Below are 23444 nucleotides of genomic sequence, written 5' to 3' on the forward strand. Positions count from 1 at the left end.
GCATTTATAAAAATAAGATGCTTCCTTGTTTTTTTGAGCGACAAAACCTACATTGACTGCGTTTTCATGTCCTATCAGACATTACTTATTTGCACCAACAGCCAAAAAACTCAGTTAAAGCTGCAAACACTACCAAACAAGGCAGATCCTCAATTTGCTGAGAGGGATAGACTTGGGAAATAGTTTTTTTTTAAATGACTAAGCTTTGAACCAAGTTTTGTAGCAGTTTCAATGAATTTACCTTTCCCACTTCCCCATAAGCTCTACGCGCCAACATTTTTACAGATAGACTATATCGATCGTTTTAAATAGGTCTCAGTAGTTGTTGCCGGAATCTGTTTTCAGCTGATGCTTAAAGAACGTCATTATTTTACTTTGTAAAAGATGTAGCTTTTGAGGGAATTTCGGAACCATTTTTCTACCTGCGAATACAACAACAAACTAACGACATAAGCTTACTTTGATCCGATGATTTTGTTATCCGAAACTGTTTCTTAAATCGACAGCACGCCCACAGGCCTAACGTTAACGACCGACTCGCGTTTGCTGCAAGCTTCAAAACAAATTTATAATTGACTAATTTAGATTTCCCTTGTCGTGCAGTTTCGTGACGCACGCTACGTTTTAATTATAATTAACGCTCTATAAAGCACCACTAAAAACCTATATGTGCAAGGTGTTCTGATTAATACTATATTTTTCCGCTTTTCTCCGTTGAAAAATAACATATACCTGTTTTTATCTTCACATAAGTGTAAACATATTTCATCTTGTTTCACCTGTGGAACGTCCACAACCAAATGTAAACAAAATTGTCTTGCTTTACTTGTAGTTTGTGGATAAACACAACATATCAAAGCAGCGATCGCTTTTAATTTTTACAATAAACTTTTCGCAAAATGTAAACTGTAAACTCTCCTAACACAAAGAACTACACCTTCAACTAGCCTAATCACGAACATCAGCAAAAGCACAGCAGTGTGCAGCGTAATTACACAAAGGGGACCGCAAGCGTATTTGATTAATTTTTCGACAAAAATGTTAATTACTGAGCCTCTGCATACGGCACCACGGTAGATAAAAGAACAAAAATAATGACAATTGGCGTAACTGGTCATGTTTCATCAATAAAACGTAACTAAGATTTAAACTCTTGTTACAATGTATCTAAAACGGGCGTCGCGCATCTGGTCGATAATTACCTTATTGAGTTAAAGATTTCACAGTGGGAAAAACTAGCTACGGCAATATTTTTGTATTGAAAACAAAACCAGAAGACATCAAAACAACAACCATGTGGTGAAAGTACAAGACCGAGAATGCGGATCAACCTTTTCAACGATACCCCGATTGTCGCTCCAGGCTCTTCGCAAGGTCGCGAATTCTGGTCAAGAAAGTACACTTGCTGCAAGCATAGGCCTTTTACGTTGTTAAAGTCTGCGATTACGTCACTTCGAGGTGCACCATTGGGGCAGCTCTCAACGACAGACCCTTTGAGGTATCAATTCGAAATTTTGTACGAACTATCAAGAAGTATTACTCTTTCCATCGAGCGCGGTCCCATAATTTTACCATAATCCGTTGTGACGTCACAATGCGACGAAAATCACCTTTGTTTAAACAATCGCTGGGTGGCGCACGTCCTTGGGAGGGCAAAGTGAGGGGGTGCAAGGTCGAGAGGAGGGATGGACCTTTCCAACGGTACCCCGATTGTCGCTCTGCGCGCTCTACTATTTGCGTAGTGCGATCGCGAATTCTGGTCAAGAAAGTACACTTGGTGCAAGCATAGGCCTTTTACGTTGTTAAAGTCTGGGATTACGTCACTTCGAGGTGCCCCCCTTGGGGCAGCTCTCAACGACAGACCCTTTGAGGTATCAATTCGAAATTTTGTACGAACTATCAAGAAGTATTACTCTTTCCATCGAACGCGGTCCCATAATCCGTTGTGACGTCACAATAAGACGAAAACCTCCTTTGTTTAGACAATCGCTGGGTGGCGCACGTCCTTGGGAGGGCAAAGTGAGGGGGTGCAAGGTCGAGAGGAGGGGTGGGCCTTTCCATCGATATCGGGATTGTCGCTTTGTAAAGAATTGCCTTTTCCATCGAACCTGATCCAATGTTTTGCAATATTCTTTTTGGGCATCGCAATTCACATCTCCACATATTATTGTTCATTTGATTTACGGCTGTTGGTGACTTGTAATTGGGTCTGTATGATCACACGCGGGTGGAACCATATGAACAGGCATTTCCATGCACGGTTTCTTGCTTTGGATGCAATCATTCATCATCGTCATTTTGAATATTATTTCGGGAGTGTACCTAACTCCTGTTTTACGGCAGAGACGCGACTGTTGTGCTTGCGTTGGTCGCGTCACAGGGTTAACTTAGTTTAAGATGTAAAAAAGTTGTGTTAATGATGAGCGATTGACGTCATTTTTTGCATGACGTCATCAGAAGGTGTGATGACGTCATGTATAAAGTTTGGGCTCGCTACGATGAGTATTTCACAAAATGGCGTTTTTTAGAAGGCCTGTAAAATTTTATGATGACGTCATAGTGACGTCATTATGTGTGTGACGTATCCGGGTTATGACGTAGTTCATTATATATCAATATCGTAAGGTTACGTCATAGGATTCGGAAGTTATTGCGTTTGGTCAAGAAAGTACACCAGACCCCAATTATAATGGTTAAAGATCTGTAGTTATATAACAAACACCAATATTCCAAGTCAATACAACTAAAATCAGCCTCAGTTGCCAACTTGCCATCACTATAACTCAAACAAAATGTCAAAAATATATCCTACTTGTGAAATGTACGGGAATATCTGGGCTTTGTACCGCTCTCTCTCCATCATCACTGCCTTCGCCGTCACTTATACTTCCACATTATTAGCGTTTTTTGTTGCAACGGAATGCATAACACTGTGTTTCTGCTTTGCCCAGTGTACCAGCTGATCCTTCCAATATGCCGGCAAAACCTCCACACAGGCTTCAAAAATCAGTGGTGTGCATTCGGTCGCTCGTCGTTAGCCTGTTGATCGATTTTCTATGTACGTGGCGCTTTTCTAAATTAAGAAAATACCTCCTTGTATTTTTTCACAGTTTTTGGCCTACAGAGCCTTACTTCTTACAATAACTCATCTAAGTCGTTTTTCAACTGTGTCGATTCAACAACAATTTTTGCATCTGCAGAAGTATTGGCGCGGACTAGTTCGTCTTTAAGTGCTTTATACTTAGCTAAGAGTTCGTTTTGACGTGCGCTGTTTACCATTTTCACCCTTGCGCTAAAACAAATTGATACGCCGCGAATAACAGCTGTAATAGCGTCCCATCGAGTCTGATGGGTGACGTGATTTGCAGGGTTTGTTTGGATATAATCGCTGATGGTTTTCTTAATGAGCTCCTCGTACCGTTTCTCGTTTAAAGCGGGATTCCCACCAACGCACGACGCGACAACGGTCCGGTATTCCCCAGACATTCTCCGATTTCTCGGGAGCACTCTGATACGATGCGCCGACGACCCCGATCGTGCTCGACGATGTGACTTTCGCTGGGCTAGCAGTAGTTACTTATTTGCCCAACCTGTACAATGCTTTTTACTTTTGTCATAACTTAAAGATGGCCACTGACCAAGTCAAGCTTAAAAATAAAACAAACGATTGTACAAAATCATTTTTTCAGAACAATAAAGAACCAGAAAGAAGTAAATACTCAACATTGAAGATAAAACAATTCATGTAAAAAAACAAATCAACTACCTGAGGTGGCACTGCCATATGTCAGACACAATTAAATCAGTGATAGTTTGTTAATGTTCGGTTTGTTCACCACAAATTTCACAATGATAATATATAGTATAGTTTCAAACACCCACACATGCAATGAAAATTTGAACAACCATACAAGAATGAACTGCAGTAATGAATAAAAAACATGAATGCATGCAATGAATGTGATATTGGTTACTCCATGCTTAGCTCCACAGTGTAATCACCATATAAAACTTGAGTAATATTCTGCATATACATGCTTACAAGCTCTGAAGGTTTGCTACGCAACTCTGATGCCACAAAAGCACCAAAGTTATCAAACCTATCTCTTGTCGGAACATTTAGGTTTTCCAACCTGTCATTAGAATTTTGAAGAACTTTTAGCATTTGTTTCTGAAACAAGAAATGTTTTTTTATTTATTTTACCACTTATAACTAATTACTAATAGGTTACAAATAGGTAACAATGATAAAAACAGTATTGTAGTACACACAACAAACTTATTGAACATCATCAATTGCACCTTTCTTTCGACGCTTGCAAAAATCACTGCTAGCCTCACTTAATGGTGTTTCAGCAAGTTGAGGTGAGGTTTGTTCACTTGACTCATTTTCTAGCAATTCAAACAAAATCTACTGCAAAAGTGTTTTTTGTGTTTGTTACATATTTTATTTTAACACACTGACCTGTTGTTTCTGAACAAGGTGAATCTGTTGCAGCCATTTCCTCATCTGAAGTGAAAAAGTTGTCTTTGGAACTAGGACAAAGTTAAACACTAGTTAAAAATAACAAAAAACACCATTCATTAATGGCTTGTATGCTATACCAACAATTTTTGAATCAATCAAACTTAACTTACCTTGTGTGTGTAATGTAAGTATCCAGAAAGGCTAGCTGGGTGAAATATGGCCAGGTTTGGGGTGGTTGGGTTGCTGATCCGCTCGGAACTTCTCTTGCCTTTTTATACTTTCTTGCATATGTGCTTCTTAAGTTACTCCATCGACTTTGACAAAATTGCACTGAGAAATTGGAATGGTCATTGCAACAGTAGATTTTGTTTTGCAGCTTTTTGAAGTGTACGGTTAACTTAATGTTGGCTTTCATCTTACCAGTAGATTTCATATTTGCAGCAACCTCTTTCCAAGCACTCTCAGTTCTGTGTTTATTTTTTTTGTCTGGGTGAAATTGATTGTAGAGTATAGGTAAGGCAGATACTAACTCAATTAACTTTCTGTTTAAATTTTCTTCTTGCATAATAATCTAATGCTCTATAATAGAAAAAGAAATAATAAATTTAGCTTGGATAAAAAATAAACTTTCTGAGCATTATGCAAACAGTAAAGGCCAAGCTGCAGAAATTATGACATGCAAGAAATACTGTAAATTTAAAGCTAGGTACTGTTATATATTTTATTTAACGTAGAACATAAGTATTAGGTATGTTCCCCAATTGTCCATTGCCACGGTACTGCACCAACAGTATTTCGACAGTTCATCCCGAATAAAGCGTGCATCATTTCCATAATGGTTGGAACCCATGTTGGAAACTCTAGACAGGTTGACTACTTGTGGGATGGTTTGTCTCCAAGAACCTGGAATACATTCTCCATCTGTTGTGTTGTAATCACCATAATTCGATTGTGAAGAAGATTGAAGATAGTTGTGAAGTACAACACTAGCTTGAACCACCAACTCAGCCAGCTCTGGGTCACAGTTCATCATGTTGTAGAATATCTGCCATCTTACCGAAAGAATGCCGAAAGCATTTTCTACAACTCTGTGTGCTCTACTCCAGGGGTGTCAAACTCGTTGTGGTCGTGGGCCGCATTGCAGTTTGGAAATTATGCCACGGGCCGATTTTTAGTCTATTTTATCCCTCAAACTTAACGCTTATTTTTAGTTAGATGTAGTTTGTGATGTAATTAAACAGATAAATATGCTTTTGTTATTCTTTTAGATATTAAATGACGTCTACAGATTGATTTTTTTGCATTTCACTATTATTACATACAACTAAGCAAAAAATGTATGACCAAACTTTAATAAGAAACGAAAAATAAATAATATATACAGTAAAAAATATTTTTAATAGACCTAATATTTTGGAAAACACACAAAAAAGTTTTTTATTGCATTTGTCCCGACTTTTGGCATCTCTTCTGATCCACCAGTTTACCAATATCAGGCTGAAATGATGTTACAATACCAACTCTAATTAACGAGGTCACATGATCATCAGTTAAGCTGGATCGTTGAGAACATTTGATTAATCTAAGAAATGAAAACAGCTGTTCACATCTATAGGTGTTTCCAAACATTGCTAAGATGTAGCACGCAAATTTCTTGATTTTGCTATATTGCTCAGAGAGATAGGAGTAGAATTCAGGAACCCCAACATCATCATACTTCGCCTTTAGAATAGAGTCACTCTGCATTTCTAGAAGTTCCATTTGAAGTGTTTCGTCTGCTAAGCTAGCATCAAATGTAAACGGTGCTGAGAATAATGCAAATTTCTCTTCAAATAAAAAAAAATCGTAGAATCTACGCTTGAACTCACTTAAAAGTAAATCAATATTGCTTACAATTTTTTTTGATGTCTAATTGTTTGTCACTATTTTGAAGTTTGCTTTTTGCATCTTTTAAAAATGAAAAATGTGCTAAATTTTCGCTCTGTATCTGAGTTTTCCACAAATTTAATTTTGAGATGAAACATTTAATATTATCATACAAATAATTGATTGTTTTTTCTTTGCCCTGTAACTTCAAATTCAACTGGGTTAGATGTTCAGTGACATCAACAGCAAATGCTAAATCTTGAATCCATCCTTCGTCTTTTAACTGAGTTGTTGTTTGATTTTTCATTTCTAGAAAAACGGTAATTTCTTTCTGCAGTAAGTAAAATCTTTTCAAAACTTTGTGACAGGACAACCACCTCACTTTGTGTAAAAAGGGATATCTGTGAATTCATTATCCATATCCCGCAGCAGCTGACTAAACTGACGGTGATTTAGTGCTCGACTTCTGATGTAGTTCATGGTCTAGTTCTAAAACTTTTGAGCACAAGTTTTGTTGGTGAATAATGCAGTGAAAGTTGTGTCAACACAAACAGTTTTAATCTTATTTCTCAGTTTCGCCCCGACCCCATTATGTTTGTTTACCTGTCATGTTAGCTGCACCGTCTGTGCACAGGCATATACACTTGGCCAAATCTAGTTCATACTCCTCCAAACTTTGTACTATGCTTTCAAATATGTCACTGCTTGTAGTTGTATCATGCAGAGAAATCATTTCTAGCAATTCCTCCCTTATTTGTAAGTTAGCATCACAGGTACGAATAAAGACCGCAAGTTGTGCAGTGCCTGATATATCACATATTTCATCAATTGCAAGAGAAAAATATTCAAAAGTAGCAGAAGCACTCTTCATTTGGTCCTTTATATTTGCAGACATCTCATCAATTCTGTTAGCAACTGTATTTCGTGTCAATGCTAAATCTTTGAAAAGGTGCATTTTATCTGGGCATAAAGTGTCAACTGTTTTCAGGAGGCATTTTTTTATGAAATCTCCATCACTATAAGACTTTCCAGAGACAGCAATCATGTGGCTAAGTTCATAGCTGGCTTTAACACTGGCAACATTACTTGTGCAGATCTTTTTGAAGCAGGTTTGCTGCTGATTAAGCTGTTCTTTTAACTCGTTTAGTTTCATAGCTCGAGCTTGACCTTTAAATTTGTCATATTGACTGCTGTGCATGATCTGGTAATGTCTACGTGTATTGTATTCTTTCATTACACTGATGGAAGCGTGACAAATTAAACAGCATGGTTTAGAATTTTGAACAATGCAAAAATACTGCAACTCCCATCTTTCCTGAAAAATGCGACCTTCTTCATCAACCTTACGTTTTTTGTTAGCCACTGAAGCATTTCTTTTCGGGTGTTTTGTGTTACCTTGAGCTCCATCCATATTTGTGGCCAAAATGAGAATATAAAATTTGTATTATTCAAAACTATTTTTTGAGATTGACAACAAAATTGATATAATTTTCAACACCTGTAATGACCAAAGTTTTAACTTAAAAGTATCTGCTCCTCTCAAACATACTGAAGACTAGACATTAAAGGCATGCTAATACTATAACCCAACTCTAAGCTTCTTCTACTGAAGCTAAATTAAACACTGTTCAGATTTACTAGCTGTCTTGTTATTCAAAGTTTTGTCACAAATGCGACTATCACTAAACAATACACTAATTTTACGTCACAAAGCAATTCAAATACTTAAGGGCTGCTCAAAAGTCGTAAATCATTCGGTTGATTCGGCCGATTTTATTCGGCAAAACTGCTGAATAGGCCGACTCGGTTTCAGCCGAAAAAAATTTAGCCGATAAATCTTACAAAATATACAATTGTTGTGAAGTGGTTGTGGGCCGCATTAGAGGGCTCCGTGGGCCGCGAGTTTGACACCCCTGTGTTAGAGGCTTTGTCTCAATTGCACAAAAACAAAATCCAAATATCATCCATACTCATTGTTTCATTCATAGAGAAGCATTAGTTGCTAAAACTCTTGGATCTGAACTAAAAGCTATATTGGATATGGCAGTAAGAACAGTTAATTATATCAAGATGAGGCCACTGAAATGTCGACAGTTTGCAAAACTATGTGTGGGTATGGAAGCAGAACATTCTACCTTAATCCAGCACACAGGACTACGATGGTTGTCAAAGGGGAAAGTGTTGTCTCGTTTTTTACGAATTAAGAGAAGAGCTACTAACCCTTTGTTTGCAAGAAAACCTGAAAGACTTTGTGGAATGTTTAAGTAATGGCCATTGGCGTTCGAAGTTAGCGTATCTTGCCGATATATTTCATGAACGAAACCTCTTGCCATCGTACGACCTGGAATTCCTTCCAATTAGACAGCTCCAACCAACACAGCGACAATGCGTCACTTAGCCAGCATTACGCATTCAAGCACGCCATCGCGTATTAAAAAAAACCGGACCTCGCTGAATGTTTCAAAGTAACGTTTGTTGAGTGTCCTGATGCCGTCCTGTTGGACCAGGCTGAAGCCAAATGGCTAAAATTAACCGGCGCTACCATCAACATTCAGCGCATGATACTCTCTAAAATCAGATAGTCAGTTTATTGGTTGCCTCGTATGTCGCTTTTTTGTATTTTGTATTTTGTTTTTGTTGTTTCTTCTGTTTTCGTTTCGTTGCGCCCTCCTTTACCTCTTATCTCCGATTGTGCCCGTGCGACTACTAGGCGCGTTTCATCCGCGTCTCTGATAAGACTTGATCGTTGCGCGGGTTTGGGCGTCATTGCTTGCCAGACCCATACGCGCACAGTTAGCGCTTCTCCACCTGTGTAGTGGTTTAGGTGTTGGTTTTTTAGCCTGTTGATGTTTTATCTTCATTTTATTGTTTGTTTTTTCTTGCTTTTACAGAACTGACGATGCCAATAGGCGAAATATATATTCTTAACCAGCGTTATCGACTGATTCTGTTTCTTTGGAAACCTGTTTCCACAATTAGAGTTATACTTGAACAATAACAGTGATCGTCGTTAAGTATGTTGCCTGCCAGAGGGTCAGATACTGCTCAATCAATTGATTCTAAGCTCTTGAACAATAGCATGCAGGGCAGAAACGAAAATATCTTATCTTCTACTGACAAAATAAATGCTTTTCAGAAAGAGTTGAATATATGGAAGAAACGCATATCTGCAGGAAATTTAGAAATGTTTCCATCTGTTTTAAAAAGGAATTGCCAAGAAATTACTGAGTTTGAACCATTTGGACACTTTGTTAACAAATATTTTCCATCAATATCTGTTGACCAGTATGACTGGATTAGAAGCCCATGTGTAGAATTTGAGCTGTCTGTTCACTTTAACAGAAGAACTTGCCAGTGTCCTAAATGACAGGACAGGACATTAAAGCTAAAGAATTCTGAACTTAACCTGAATGCGTTTTGGTTGCTGGTTGAAAAGGAATATCCTGTAATCTCCCAGAAAGCGCTAAGAATTCATGTGCAATAATTATCAACATCCTACTAAGCACAAGAAACGAGCACACTTGTTGTCTGTGGAAGATGAACTGCGTGTGTGTCTGTCAAAACACGACCCAACCGTAAAAAGTTGTGCAAGAAAAAACAGGCTCAAGTTTCCCATTGACTTTTTTATGAGAATAAATGTAATCTATTCAAATATGTACAGTTTTGTTTTTATTTTGTGTAGAATACTCTGGACATGAGTATTTTCATTAAAACATTTATTTTTTGCATAATTCAATAAATGCTGTTTTTTTACATAAGGCAATCAAATTATTGCACAGGGGTTCCTTGAGTCGGTAGAATGTTTCCATGGGGTTCCACTGCAGCAAAAAGGTTGAAAATTACTGCGTTCGATTTTACTATCAAGCTCATTCTCAATGCCATATTTGCTGACCAAGTCACAGATTTTAATCGAATAAATATGTCTGGCCTCAGGAAACTGCTCACATGGGCTTGCCAAACCACCATTTTACATTGTAACGGCGAGCTGTACAAGCAGATCGATGAGATGGCAATGGGCTCACCTATAGCTCCGATGACAGCAGATGTTCTCATGAACTATGTCTCCATCACGACTACTGAAAGAACGCCGGGCCACCCCCGTCCCACAAGCATGTGTCGACCCATTTTTTTTCTCCAAAACTTTAACAGTATTGTTTAAGGAATATCGTTCACGCAGGAATTGGAGGAGTCTAACGGCTGCATCACCTTTCTGGACGTGAAAGTGTCCACGACTGTGTATCGTGGGCTGTACACTAAATGGACAAGTTTTACGCCATTACAACACAAGCGTAACACTGCATGTCGTACCCCCTGCTTTGGTGCTTCGTAGCCCTGGTTAAGAACCCCTGATCTAGATTATTTGCAAAGTAATCATGTACAATTCAGCTTTTTTTGTCAACAATGGGATATGCTTTTTAGGTCAAAATTATCATTCTTAAGAAACATTTTCTGTGAAGCACATTAGCAGCTACTGGGTGTTTAGTGATACAGTGCATGTCATCGTATAAATACATATGAATATTGTCACACTGTGTGTGTAAAAACATTTAAAATTATCATCACTCCGTTATTTCAAATTTCCTTGCGGATATATTTGGTATTAGAAGCCTTTTTTTCTTTACACTTTTTAATTCAATTACTTATTAGAAAGGGTGATCGTGACTTTTCAAGGTGTTAAATGCCCTTTTTTGAAAACTTTTTTAATGCAATTAAAACTGCGAAAACTGAACGATACACGAGTTTAGCTTTGGAGAACAATGCGATGTCGAAACACGATGAAAATGGAAGCGCACAGCTCCGCCATAGATAAATTAAAGATGCCAAAATTTTTACTGAGAAAATCATGCTTATTACGTACTAGTCAAGAATAAAAATATTATAATGAAAGTGATCTGCAATATTAATGGTAGGAATGAATATCAAGTACAAATGTATAAGAGCTGCTGGAGCTCCTATGCAAGAACCCCTCCTACACAGAACGACGAATTGTATGCAAACTTTTATGATTAAAAAAAGTATGTATTGTTTTGCCGTTGTGCTGTTGTTTGCCCATCTTTGTACAAAGGAGTAGTTCTTGAGCATATATAAGCTATTGCTGCCAGGCATAGTATCAAGTTTAAAGAGCTCTTCTGGCAAATGTGATTTTATTCCGACGTTTCGACGTCCTATACAGGTCGTCTTCATCAGGGTAAATAACACTGAATGCGACTGGTACAGTGCAGTTCTTGAGCATGTCGTATGCTTTATTTATGTCCGCAGAACACAATGACTGCAAGGCTGCTGATGGTCCGGATGTTACTGTTACCTCCATATCATGTTTTGTTAAGATTGGAAACTTGTGCAAAAAATATTCCCAATTATATAGTAAGCTGGGTCCGCTTGTAAAGATTATTTTTTCCCTGTATGTGTTTGATTACAATTCTAACCTCTAGTATCATACGTTTCGCTGCTGCATTGTCTCAGACTGAAGTAAAGTCTAAGCGTTCCATCTGAATAAAGAAATGCATCAGCTATTTCTAACTTTTTTTCTTGTGAGATTCTGCTTTTGACGGGTAAAATTTTTGTCACCGTTTCGAATAGACAAAACTTAGCTTTCTGTAATAGCGTAAAGATCGTACGATTTGTATGCAGATGTCCATGTTTCGATCCCCAAAAGTTGACAATCATCGCCATTATCTTTTTGATCAAATGTTTTTTTAGAAAAGTGTTGCAAAATCAACATTGCTAATCAAACCGCAAAAATCTTATTTTTGTTAAAATTGATTTACATATAATACATTGCTTACTTGGATATATTGAGTGATGCCCAGCCCACTAACACTAAAAGGGAAGGTATAAGTAACAGCAGTCTGTAACGATTGCATAATTTCAAACAGATTGTTTTATACCTTTGTTTACAACGAAAGGACTATAGCAGTGGTCTTCAACCTTTTTTTAACAGCGACTCCAATTCAAAAGAAATTTAAATAAGCATTCACATGCGACCCCATTTTACCCGATGAAAGAAAATTGTTTCAAGTAATGCCGAAACTGAAACTGTTTTCATGTTAATATGCCCACTTAAAAAGTAGACTTTAAATATTAGCATTTAATGCGCATCATTACGCTCAAATGTTAGAACCCAAAAATGTCATTTATTTTGGCCAGTCTAATTCGCGGTAAAGCTTACCAGTTTGCAGAAATCAGTAAATTTATGCAATTTTACCTGTACCCGCTGTATTATTTTGGACACAATATGTCATTCATAGGGCTCTATCGCGTAACAATGGGTAGGACAACATGTGTTTTATATAGATTTATTGCATCACAATGATTAGATTGTGACACGAGTTACCAAACTGTACTGCGAAGGTTGCGAACTACAACAAAAACGCATCATTTTATGGTAATAAATTGAATTTATAGCGAACCCATGAAAAAGTTTAGGCGACCCCACTGGGGGTCGCAACACACATGTTGAAGACCACTGGATAGAAACAAAAACGCCATATAAGGCAGGAACTTGGCCGAACGGTCTGGCGCGCCTGACCCATATACAGACATACAAAAACCTGATCGGGATTCGTCCCCGGGAGAGTCCTGGGTTCGAGCCCCGTGAAAAAAAAAAAACGCCATATAAAGTCCCCAGACAATCGCTAAACAAGCAAGAAATATTCATTAAAATGTTGAAATTCAGTGATACCACATAGAAGGAACGTTTTGTCACATGATTAGAAGGGACGTTTCACAGAGCTAAACACACAATTGGTCCAATCGCGATAACTTCAACGTTGATGATGCTAAACAGGGGGTGGTAACAGTGCCGGATGAAGGGTCTGCTGGCCTGTAGGCACATTTTATAAGTGGCCCGAAAATCAGGGTTGCCAACTAAAAAATTAGAATTATCAGTTTTGCCAAATCATTCTGCTGATTTTAAAGTGGCCTGGATTTTTGACTGGCCTGTAGACACGTGCCTACTTGCCTATTGGTTTAATTCGGCACTGGGTGGTACATGATACCGCGTGGTAAAACTACATGGTATAGTTTGGCGCATGGTTTGAGGAACGTGAGAATATAAGCCCCCAACAAGCAGGGCCGGATATACCAATAGGCTAGGCAGACTGAAGCCTAGGGCCTCGAAATTCGGTTTTGAAGTTTGTAATTCTTTAATAAACTTGACAAGTTTAAACCCTACCCAAAGTATATATATATATCAAGCTTTTCAGAGTAGAAAATTCTATACACAACTGGTTTTAACCACGTTGTAAACAGCCATTATTACGTCGTTTGCATCATAATAAAGGCAATTATTACGCGCATTCTGCTGGAAGCTTCTATGTTAAAGTTTTTTGCAACGGAAGTCAATGGTGAAACATATAGCAGAGAGTGGCTTGTATATTACCCCGCAAAAGGACGAGTATATTGCTTTGTTTGTAAACTCTTTCCAAATCATACATCTTCTTCGGCTTTAGCTTCTGATGGTTTTGATGACTGGCACAACTCTTATCTTATCCAAGCTCATGAAAACTCAGAAAAACACACAAATGCTATGTTAACCTACCTAACAAGAAAGCGAGGATATACGCTTACTTCGAAGCTGGAGGAGCAAATAAAAGCAGAACAGCAGTATTGATGGCATGTAATTTTTACTTGCTCATATCAATCGCTATGGAAATTCAGGATCAGGAAATCCCTCTTATTTGTTAAAAAAAAGTTAAAGAGTCAATTGTGGCTGACGTGAAAAAATCGGGATATTTCAGCTTTTCTGTGGATTCTACTCAGGATATTTCACATACCAATCAGTTAACTTTGATTATCAGATACGTGTCTCCTGTGAACGGTTTACCAAGTGAGAGATTTATAACTTTCCTTTAGCTGAAAGACCACTCTGGGGTAGGCATGGCAGCGAGGGCAGTCTTATGACAATGCTGCAAACATGGCTGGTAGGTACAACTGTATGCAGCAAAAAAACCCTAAAAAGAAATAAATTTGCAAAAATTATTCCATGCGCAGGTAATTCCTTAAATTTGGTAGGCCGCTCAGCTGTTGATTGCTGTCTGGATCATGTGCGTATCAAAACTGGGTGTTATAATGAAACGGGCTACATGCGATGCATAAGTAAAAATGTGTAAAATTTAGATGAAATATCGAATAAATGCTTAGCGATTCTGAGCCATTCTGGACGTTTGCATTTAACTTGTTTATTTCATAGTTTGTAAATGGGAATCGCTGACGATCAGTTGTCCCGATGAAAAACGTATTCAAATCATATCAGATTCTTACGGACGATTATTTCCCCGAAAAAAGTAAGCAATTATCTTGTTAAAAATGCTTTTCTAAGACACAAAAAGCTTTACTAAGCAATTTGCAAAAATATTTTTAGTGCAAACACTTCCTGTTGTTGTCATCAATGCAAACTTAATTTATAATTACGTTTTGTTTGTAAAGAAATTGGTCTTTTTTTTGTACTATTTTGCTTCGTATCCATACCAACACATAGTTTGCCTGACTTATTTGCCTAGAAGTTGGTCGTTTGCGTTGGATATGAATTCAAACCGTTTGCTTGATTGAGTTTTAGTCTTTACATCTATCATAGTTTTGTTACCAGCGGTAAATGTTTGTGCCGCACTAAAAACAAGTCTTGAATTGCGCAAATGCTCCGTTTTGTTAAAATGGGTGTTTTGTCACAGATAAGGCGTCCGTAAAAAGAGTATGGAATCTAAAACCAGTAAAACGTATAGGATTGGAAAATATAGAAAATGAAATCAAGAACATTGCTCAAATTCATCCTGCAACAAACGGGACCACCTACAGTCACGGAGATAATCATATGCACATTGTCGTCGCTAACATCGATCAGAAGATACAGTTCCGTCCTCGACACAGGATCAAAACATGTAGAAAGTTAGCCAGCTTGTCGCCACCGTGCTTGTATACAGAGTAAATACTACCGAAACTGCACAATTTCAAATTTCCGCATCGAGTTCCCTTAAAGCAACGCAATACATTGCAGTGGTAAACACAACTTACATTGTCATTGTGGGTTGGGACGCTGATGGAATATGTTTGCCTAAATACAATAAGAGTATTGATCAGCTGCCCGGGAACGTAAGTTTCTTAATACCAACTATATCACCTCAGTCAGTTAGCACCATGATAAAAAATGAAACGAAAAACGACAATAAAATGAAGATCCAAAACATTCAACCAACCTGCCTTTTCTACGATAGAGTTTCAAAGAACTACTCTGGTTCAGGATGCGTCATGAAATGTGATGATGTATCAGGTAACATTACTTGTGTATGTCATCATCTAACAGTTTTCGCCGTCCTTGTGGCTGTGGAAACAGTTACTTTGCCGGTTGGTGTAAAGGTAAGGCGATAGGCATACAATTTTTAGATTTGTTGTACGGGCAGAAACTTACCCATTTTGTGTCTGATGTTTATTTTTTAGATTTTGACTTACATCTCAGAATTAATATCTATCGTGACTTTAGCGGCCACAAAAGCAATTCTCCATCATTACAAAGTCGCTGGCGATCGAGGTCCGGTTAAAATAAACTTTTCAGCTGCTCTTCTGCTTCTCCATGCTGTCAACATATTAAATGATCTTGCCGTCATGCATCCGATCTCATGTATGGTACTGACAGTGGCTAACCAATACTGCTTGCTCTCTTCAGGTATGTGTTAATTTTGGCATCAAATTGAACTGTCGATCGTAATCTATCTTTTTTTTCTGTTATAGGAATGTGGTTTCTCGTAGAAGGAATCCGCCTCCTGATGTCAACCTCTTTTGTGTTCACATTCCGAGCTCAAGACCCCAACAAACCGCTTAAAATCTTTCTCTTGATGGGTTGGATCAACTTTCTCTTGATGGGTTGAATATTTTCATTGTTGCGATTGCTGTATGTGTGGGGTTTACCCTGAACATCTACATGAAGCCCAATCTAATATATGAACAGTGTCACAAACACGAAAACCAGTCATCAACGATGTATGACAGATGCTGGCTAGTTCCAGGTACTTCGGTCTTTTACACGACGATCTTCGGTCCTCTTGTATTCATCCTTGTTGTCAACTTACTCATAATTTTGAAGACAGCTCATGTGATTCTTAACTCACGAAGGATGCACAACAAAGGAAAACGACCCGGAACAGAGGATGCTTTAAGAGCAGCAAAATCTTTTTTTATGTTCCTTGTAATGCTTGGTGGGACTTGGGTTTTTGCATTTTTCACTGGTGGGTAGTAAGTTAAAAATTGGTAACGTAGTCGTATATATTTTCTTTTTATATTTTGTTAGGAATTGGAAATGACATTTCTAGTGAGATATTATTGTACATCCACACATTTGCAAATGGTTTGCAGGGAATCGTGGTGTTCTTGCTATATTGCGTCATGGATGACGTCATCAGACAGAAAATCTTTCTATGTCAGAGTAAAGGCCCGTTTACACTGTGCTCAGCGGCGCCTAACCTAACCTTGCGACCCCTTCCGTTTACACTGCGATTTTCGGTGCGTACCTAAGTGTACTGAATAACATACTCGACGTCATTTTTAGCTTACGGTGACTGTCGATGACCATAAATCACCACATAAATTTATTATTACCTATTTTAGATTCGAAAAAGCTTTGTATGAATTTAAACTAAATGATATTTTGTTAGTAAACATGATTTTGCATATCGGTGATCATACAGGATTGTTTGGGATGTTGTTGTATAGATTTATGGCATGTTTATCTTACTTTCATGTTTTTATAGCATGTAATCTCCTGTGCTGGGTAGAATGTACATTTTAAATGCACTTAATTACAATATTTAAACACAAAATACACAACATACAATCATAACAATGTAATAAGTAGTTAAATTTGAGGCAAATATCAGACCATCATTTATTTTTGGCAAATGAACCAACTTTTTCAAATCACAAACCCGCAAACAGCGATAACACAAACCGTTTGCGCAGGTTCTGCTTGATACGCAGAAAAACGCTCGGTAGGCGATCGCTCGCTTATTTCTATAAGACTTGAGCGCCCGAAATCAGTCAAGCGCGAAACCAGACAGAAAAAAATGAAACAAACAAACTTACGCAGGTTTGAGCGAGCGCGCTACGCATAGCTTACATGTTCATACACTGGATTTTTAAGTTGATTTTATTGTTATTATGAAACCTAAGACCAACCCTAAATGCCTCAACCGTCAGTATTTATTATACAAATTGAATTTAGAATATTTGCGTGCGCTACCTACCACAAATGATCAAATCTGGCTACTGTGGGTTCCGAAATGTTCGATTTGAATAAAACTTAGACGGAGGCCTGTGTGAAAAATGTCATTTTGGATCTCGTTTGTTGGTTTCATGAGTATGCACTGTTTTATTCGTAATATCTTGTTTTTTATTTGTTGCCTATCTATTAGCTTTGATTTTGTCGTTCATATATTAAATTCACATTACACAATCAATCTATGGTTTATTTGTCACTATTTAAAAAAAATGGAGGAAATTGTACAACAAGCCAAATCATTGACTCACTATTGTCTATTTAGTAGCAAAATGAAAAAAAGAACGATGAGCAATTAGCGGTCACCTAGAAGAGTGATTTTCAGAGCAAAATTGCAGGGCAGTGCAGTATCAACAGTACGTGATAAAAAACACATAGCAACAATACAATACAAGAACGAAATCGCAAGGATGATTTTGTACGAATCATTGTGGAGTATGCGCATGATCGTGAAGCTGAACGACAAATTAGCGGAAAGACAAAAAAAGGCCAGCAGCGCACTACCCCTTATCACATAATGACGTCACCGCTGTTTTACATCTGTTAGTTTTTTTGCTTTTAACCGGCGCCTTTATTGTCACCTCTCTTGCAGTTAGTCAGCTTTGGTCTCTGTTACAGACTTTCTCCATTGTTTTTTTTTTTCTTGCCATTGTCTTGTTTGGCGGCTGTCACTTGTTTAGTATTTTACCGTTTTTAACTTTTATGTTTTATCGCTCTTTTCTTCTTAGACGGAAACAAACGATGCTTAAATGATGTATTTAATATTTCTGTTTTATAAATAAAGGAATACATTGACGCTGTATATTTTGTAAGTTTGTGTGTTTTAATCCATGTTTTGAATACCATACGGACTCCATGAACTTGATATGCAGCAACTATAATAATCATTGTGGAAAAAATGTTCTTCTAGACCTGGCTTCTCCTAGAGCTGCTACTATACAACCGGAAGCAATTCAGTTGCCCGTTTCTGACCTCACTTAGTGCCGGAATCATAATAAAGAAATGCGTTTCAAACTTTGTTAAACGTCAATTGTAAGATTTTAGGTGTTTGTGGAGTCTTAATTAAATGATTCGGTTTCGGCCAGAACTTTTTGTCTTTCAGTCAGTGCGATTATGTTGACAAATAATTTCCGTGGAGATATACACATCATTCTAAGTACGTTTAACAAAAAACAAAGGCAGAAATGAGATTTTACAGAAAGCAAACTCAATAACACTTTGGGCGAAAAACAAAAAACATATTTTTTTTACGAAAGTTTCGGAAACTTCGCTGGGGGTCGCCGTAGCTCGTGGTCACGCTTGGTTAAAGTCGCCGCCCTGAACTCGCAATCAGAGTTGAACTGCAAAACTCCGTGATTCCCCGCATCACAGACAAACACGTTGTCATGACAATCGCACGTGACGCCGGGCAGGTACTTCATCTCGTACCTACAACCGCTTAGGACAAATTTTTTTCACAAACATCACAATGATGGGTTTTCTCTTTAGTCTGAGTGAACATGTGGTTTTTTAATGTTTAAATCTGGACAAATATTTTTCCCACGAACATCACATCGATGGCGTTTCTCTTTAGTGTGTGTCGACACGTATCTTCAAAAATTTCCACTTAGGGCAATAGCCTCTTTCACAAACATGAAATTGTGTTTTCTCATTGGTTTGAGTCAACATGTTTCTCATTGGTTTGAATCAACAATTTCCAATTAGGGCAATGTTTTTCACACATACATCACAATGATAAGGCTACTCTTTGGTGTGAGTGAACATGTGGTTTTTCAATTATCCAATCTGGACAAAAGTTTTTTCACAAACATCACATCGACGAGGTTTCTCATTGGTGTGTGTGTTTAAATAGCCAACTCGACTAAATCTTTTTCCACAAACATCGCATCAACTGGGTTTCTTTTTAGGTGTGTCAACATGTGTCTTTTTAAATTTCCAGCCCAGGTAAATCTTTTCTCACAAACAACACATCGATGGCGTTTCTCTTTAGTGTGTGTCAACATGTGTCTTTTTAAATTTCCAGCCCAGGTAAATCTTTTCTCACAAACAACACATCGATGAACTTTCTCATTGGTGTGTATCAACATGTGACTTCTTAAATCTCCAACGCGGCGAAATGTTTTACCACAAATAGCACATCGATGTGGTTTCCTATTGGTGTGAATAATCATGTGAAATTTTAAATCTGTACCTCGGCTAAATCGTTTTTCGCAAACATCACACCGATGAAGTTTCTCTTTTGTGTGTGTCAGCATGTGTGTTTTTAAAGTTCCACGTTGACTGAATGTTTTTTCACAAACATCACATCGATGAAGTTTCTCATTGTTGTGTGTCAACATGTGTTGTTTCAAATGTTCACTAAGACCGAACCTTTTCTCGCAAATGAGACATTGATGGGGTTTCTCATTGGTATGTGTCAACATGTGCCTTCTCAAACTATCACTTTGGCTAAATCCTTTTTCACAAACATCACACTGATGGGGTTTCACATTGGTATGTTTCACTATGTGTCTTTCCAAATTTCCACGTAGGCTAAATGTTTTCTCACAAACATCACATCGATGGGTTTTTTCATTGGTGTGCTTCATCATGTGCTTTTAAAACTTCCACATTATTTTTCCGCATACATCACCTCGATGGAATTTCTTTTTGGTGTGAGATATGTTCTACAGCCAAGAATGATACGTTGAACAAATAAGAAATCTCATGATTCGTAACGCTGATTAACATAATTACACAGTCCAAATTAAAACGAACACCTTTAGCCTTCAGGTAAAGCAGTCAGATTTGCAAAACTAAAGTTTGTGTGCGTTACAATGCTTATCACCTAAAATTGCATTAAAACGGAGAAACACAGCACATGCGTTTAACTATTTTATGTCTAACTCTCGGCTGCAGTAACATGCTAATTACCTGTATTAACTGGCTTCGCAATGTGGGAGCCAACTGTGCAACAATTTTCCTTCTAACATGTCCGATTACAAACGTCATTTGTATTGGTCACAAACTGGGACAAACAGAAATATTCCACTGGCAAAATTACTAAACCGTTTTTGCAGCGTTAATTCCATAACATAAAACATAAAGGTAATGGAGCAGATATAAATTAATCTCCGCGTAAATATTAGTTCTTATTTGTGCGGTAAGTGGTCGAAGTCAAGGCTATGACACATTTTATTCCATTAAAGAAAAGTTATTGCAACATGGTTATTAACTTTTATCAGGCCATAAAATTATAGTAGAATAGGTTAAAGTTAATGTAGTGCAATAATTCAAAGTGGTTTGGGACAAACATTTTAATTGAAGGCAAAAATCTGAATCTGAATTTTTTTTCAAATTAAAACGAATCAGAACAATTTACAAGTACCCATATTTGATTTGTGCAATAATAATTCTTGCGTCGCTTGCATCATTTGAAAACTTATTGTCTGCAACTATAAGCTAACTGGCTTCGCAATATGTCAGTCAGCTGTGCAACAATTTCCTTTTCATGCGTACCTGATATGCTCGCTCAAGTTCTTAAACGAACAAAATCAATAGCTCACTAACTTTACAGTGCTACTGAAAATCCTTCAACTGGGCTACCATGACATGTGGTCGCGCTTACATGAAAAACTTTAGAAAATAATTAGTTGTACAGCTGCCATCTCCAAATTTGTACGTTTTCATATGAATTTATTTTAAAATCACCAAGAACCCATTCAGGAACGAGTTAAATGCTACATAGTGTTTCTGCATAAAACATAAAAAAAAACTGTTCGTTGTTGTTGATTCTAATCTGGGCGATCCATAAACAACAATGGAATAAAATTCACTGAACACTGATGCATAGCAGCAAGTTTGACAAATGCTCGCCACTTTTAAACGCATGACCAATTAACCGGCCATTCGGCTATTGTCCAAACAATGCAACTTTAAGATGCGATAGGCCAGTGGTTCCCAACCTTTCGTGGACCGTGGTCCCCTAAAAGTAACTTTTTGGCCTCGTGTCCCCCTTCAAGTAACCCTGTAGTACCTGTGGCCTTAAAAATGTAAATGGCAATCTCGTGTTGGAATTCGGTACTAATTTCGGCTTTAAACAGGTCGAATAGAGTAAACAAGAACACATAATAGTGATAAGCCTTAATATAGACAAATAGTATATGAAATAGTCGACCAAATTAGGGAATAAAGTTGAAAAGAAAATGGCCATGGGCCCTCGTTGGGAACCACTGCGATACGCCGATGCAAACTTTAAATAGGTCGCAGTTTTCCATCGGTATATGTTGCTTATGTATATTTTTAAGCATCAATAAAACATTTCAACAACACATGTAGGCTCCCAATAACATTGTTACGCCTAAATTAGTTGTTGTTATGTCACAGAAGTTGTTATAATGCCCGATGAATAGACTCGCCGGCTATTCTCGGTTCACACGAGTAAAAATGCTGTATCACAGTGGTTCTTAACCGGGTCGATCGAACCCCAAGGGGTTTGGCAACTCCGAATCAGGGGTTTGACGAAATATTCGTTTTTGTCAAACTTGGGTCTATAGTCGCTAAAAACAGCAATTTGTATTTGCTCAATATCAAAACACTGGGAGGTTAAACTTAGGCAGGTGTGTTTTAAACTGCTTAAACAGTTTTTGTGGTACTAAAAAGAGTATTACCAGCCTAGTATCCATATGCTTCAGACTTATTGTACGCCTATTGTGTGAAGACAATCCGAACAAAATAGGTACCACAAGCATCACAATATAGATTATGACATCATAGACACTTAAGACTGATCTCCTCGCTGTGCAGCTCAATCTGTGCACCAAGCTAGAAATTAATCTGGGCTTTTTGGGCGCTATTAGATGGTAAATACATGATATAAACGTATTTTAAAACCAAAATAAGCAGGTAAATGGCGGCCGTTGGTGAAATAACAATCTGCGATACGGCTGTCCTAGCACCCCTGCACTAAGTTTTTTTTTATGTAACAAAGAGCATTGTTCGCGTTGTGCGTAAGCAGAAAAACAACGACATTTTGTGGGCAGCAAAAACTTATACCTCATGTTTTTCATGTTTGTGTACAGATGCTAAAAATAGAATGCTTTAATTTGGTAAAAATTGCCGGAATGAAAGCAATCGTGAAACAAGTTGCTTGTATTATTATGTCAGAATTTAATAAAATGACAAACAGTAACTGTTTTAACTACGTTTGAACAAAAACTAATTATGACCCACCAACAAAATGGGTTCAAAACCTAGGATGTAACTTTGGGGTTCGACCGTTATAAAAAGGTTAAGAACCACCGCTGTAGCAGATGATTCTTACATTCTTAGCAATTAACGAACAGCAATGGAATAGAATGTTCGCTTCGAAAGCTTCCACTAAAATTTCAGTAATTGTGAAAATCGCTTTCAAACGCCCAACGCACGAATCAATGATATTTAACTGTTTTTGTAGATGCAAACTGGACAACCACAAAAGCAACTGGACAAACCACAAAAGTAGCATCGAACCGGATGGAGAAAGATAAAAGGGAATACATAGAACCAAACAGCTATTAGCGAGAACAATCGACCTTGAAAAAAAATTATTATCAACACAAATTACTTACCGTAATTTTCCGTGTATAATGCGCAAAATTTAATTAATTTATTGTCCTAAAATCTAGGGTGCGCATTATGCATGGGTACAACAGTTTTTGAAGAAAATCTGCCTCGAAATAAAACTTGAAATCAGACCTTTCTTCTTGTTTGTTGTCTATCGCGCATCACATTTAGCCATCCTGCCCAACACACTTGGTCAGTAAATTTCATAATCGACGACACATCGTTTGATGCGATGGTGCAATCTTTGATGGTGTGTTATTGTCA

General features: G+C 37.7%; 2 protein-coding genes across 2 annotated transcripts; both read right to left on the reverse strand.

The window, feature by feature from the left end:
- Window positions 1-5905: 5905 nt before the first annotated feature.
- On the reverse strand, window positions 5906-7745 carry LOC145219548 (general transcription factor II-I repeat domain-containing protein 2-like). Its single transcript, XM_080086898.1, has 2 exons — window positions 6938-7745; window positions 5906-6294 (listed from the first exon to the last, which is right to left on the reverse strand). The coding sequence occupies exons 1-2, from the start codon at window positions 7743-7745 to the stop codon at window positions 5906-5908; spliced, it is 1197 nt and encodes a 398-aa protein (XP_079943024.1).
- Window positions 7746-18600: 10855 nt separating this feature from the next.
- On the reverse strand, window positions 18601-21844 carry LOC145218416 (uncharacterized). The gene is made up of 2 exons (XM_080085828.1): window positions 19505-21844; window positions 18601-19171 (listed from the first exon to the last, which is right to left on the reverse strand). The coding sequence occupies exons 1-2, from the start codon at window positions 20186-20188 to the stop codon at window positions 19082-19084; spliced, it is 774 nt and encodes a 257-aa protein (XP_079941954.1). The 5' UTR covers window positions 20189-21844; the 3' UTR covers window positions 18601-19081.
- Window positions 21845-23444: the final 1600 nt, after the last annotated feature.

This window comes from Phallusia mammillata, chromosome 3 (assembly GCF_965637545.1).
Source record: "Phallusia mammillata chromosome 3, kaPhaMamm4.hap1.1, whole genome shotgun sequence".
Taxonomy (NCBI): domain Eukaryota; kingdom Metazoa; phylum Chordata; class Ascidiacea; order Phlebobranchia; family Ascidiidae; genus Phallusia; species Phallusia mammillata.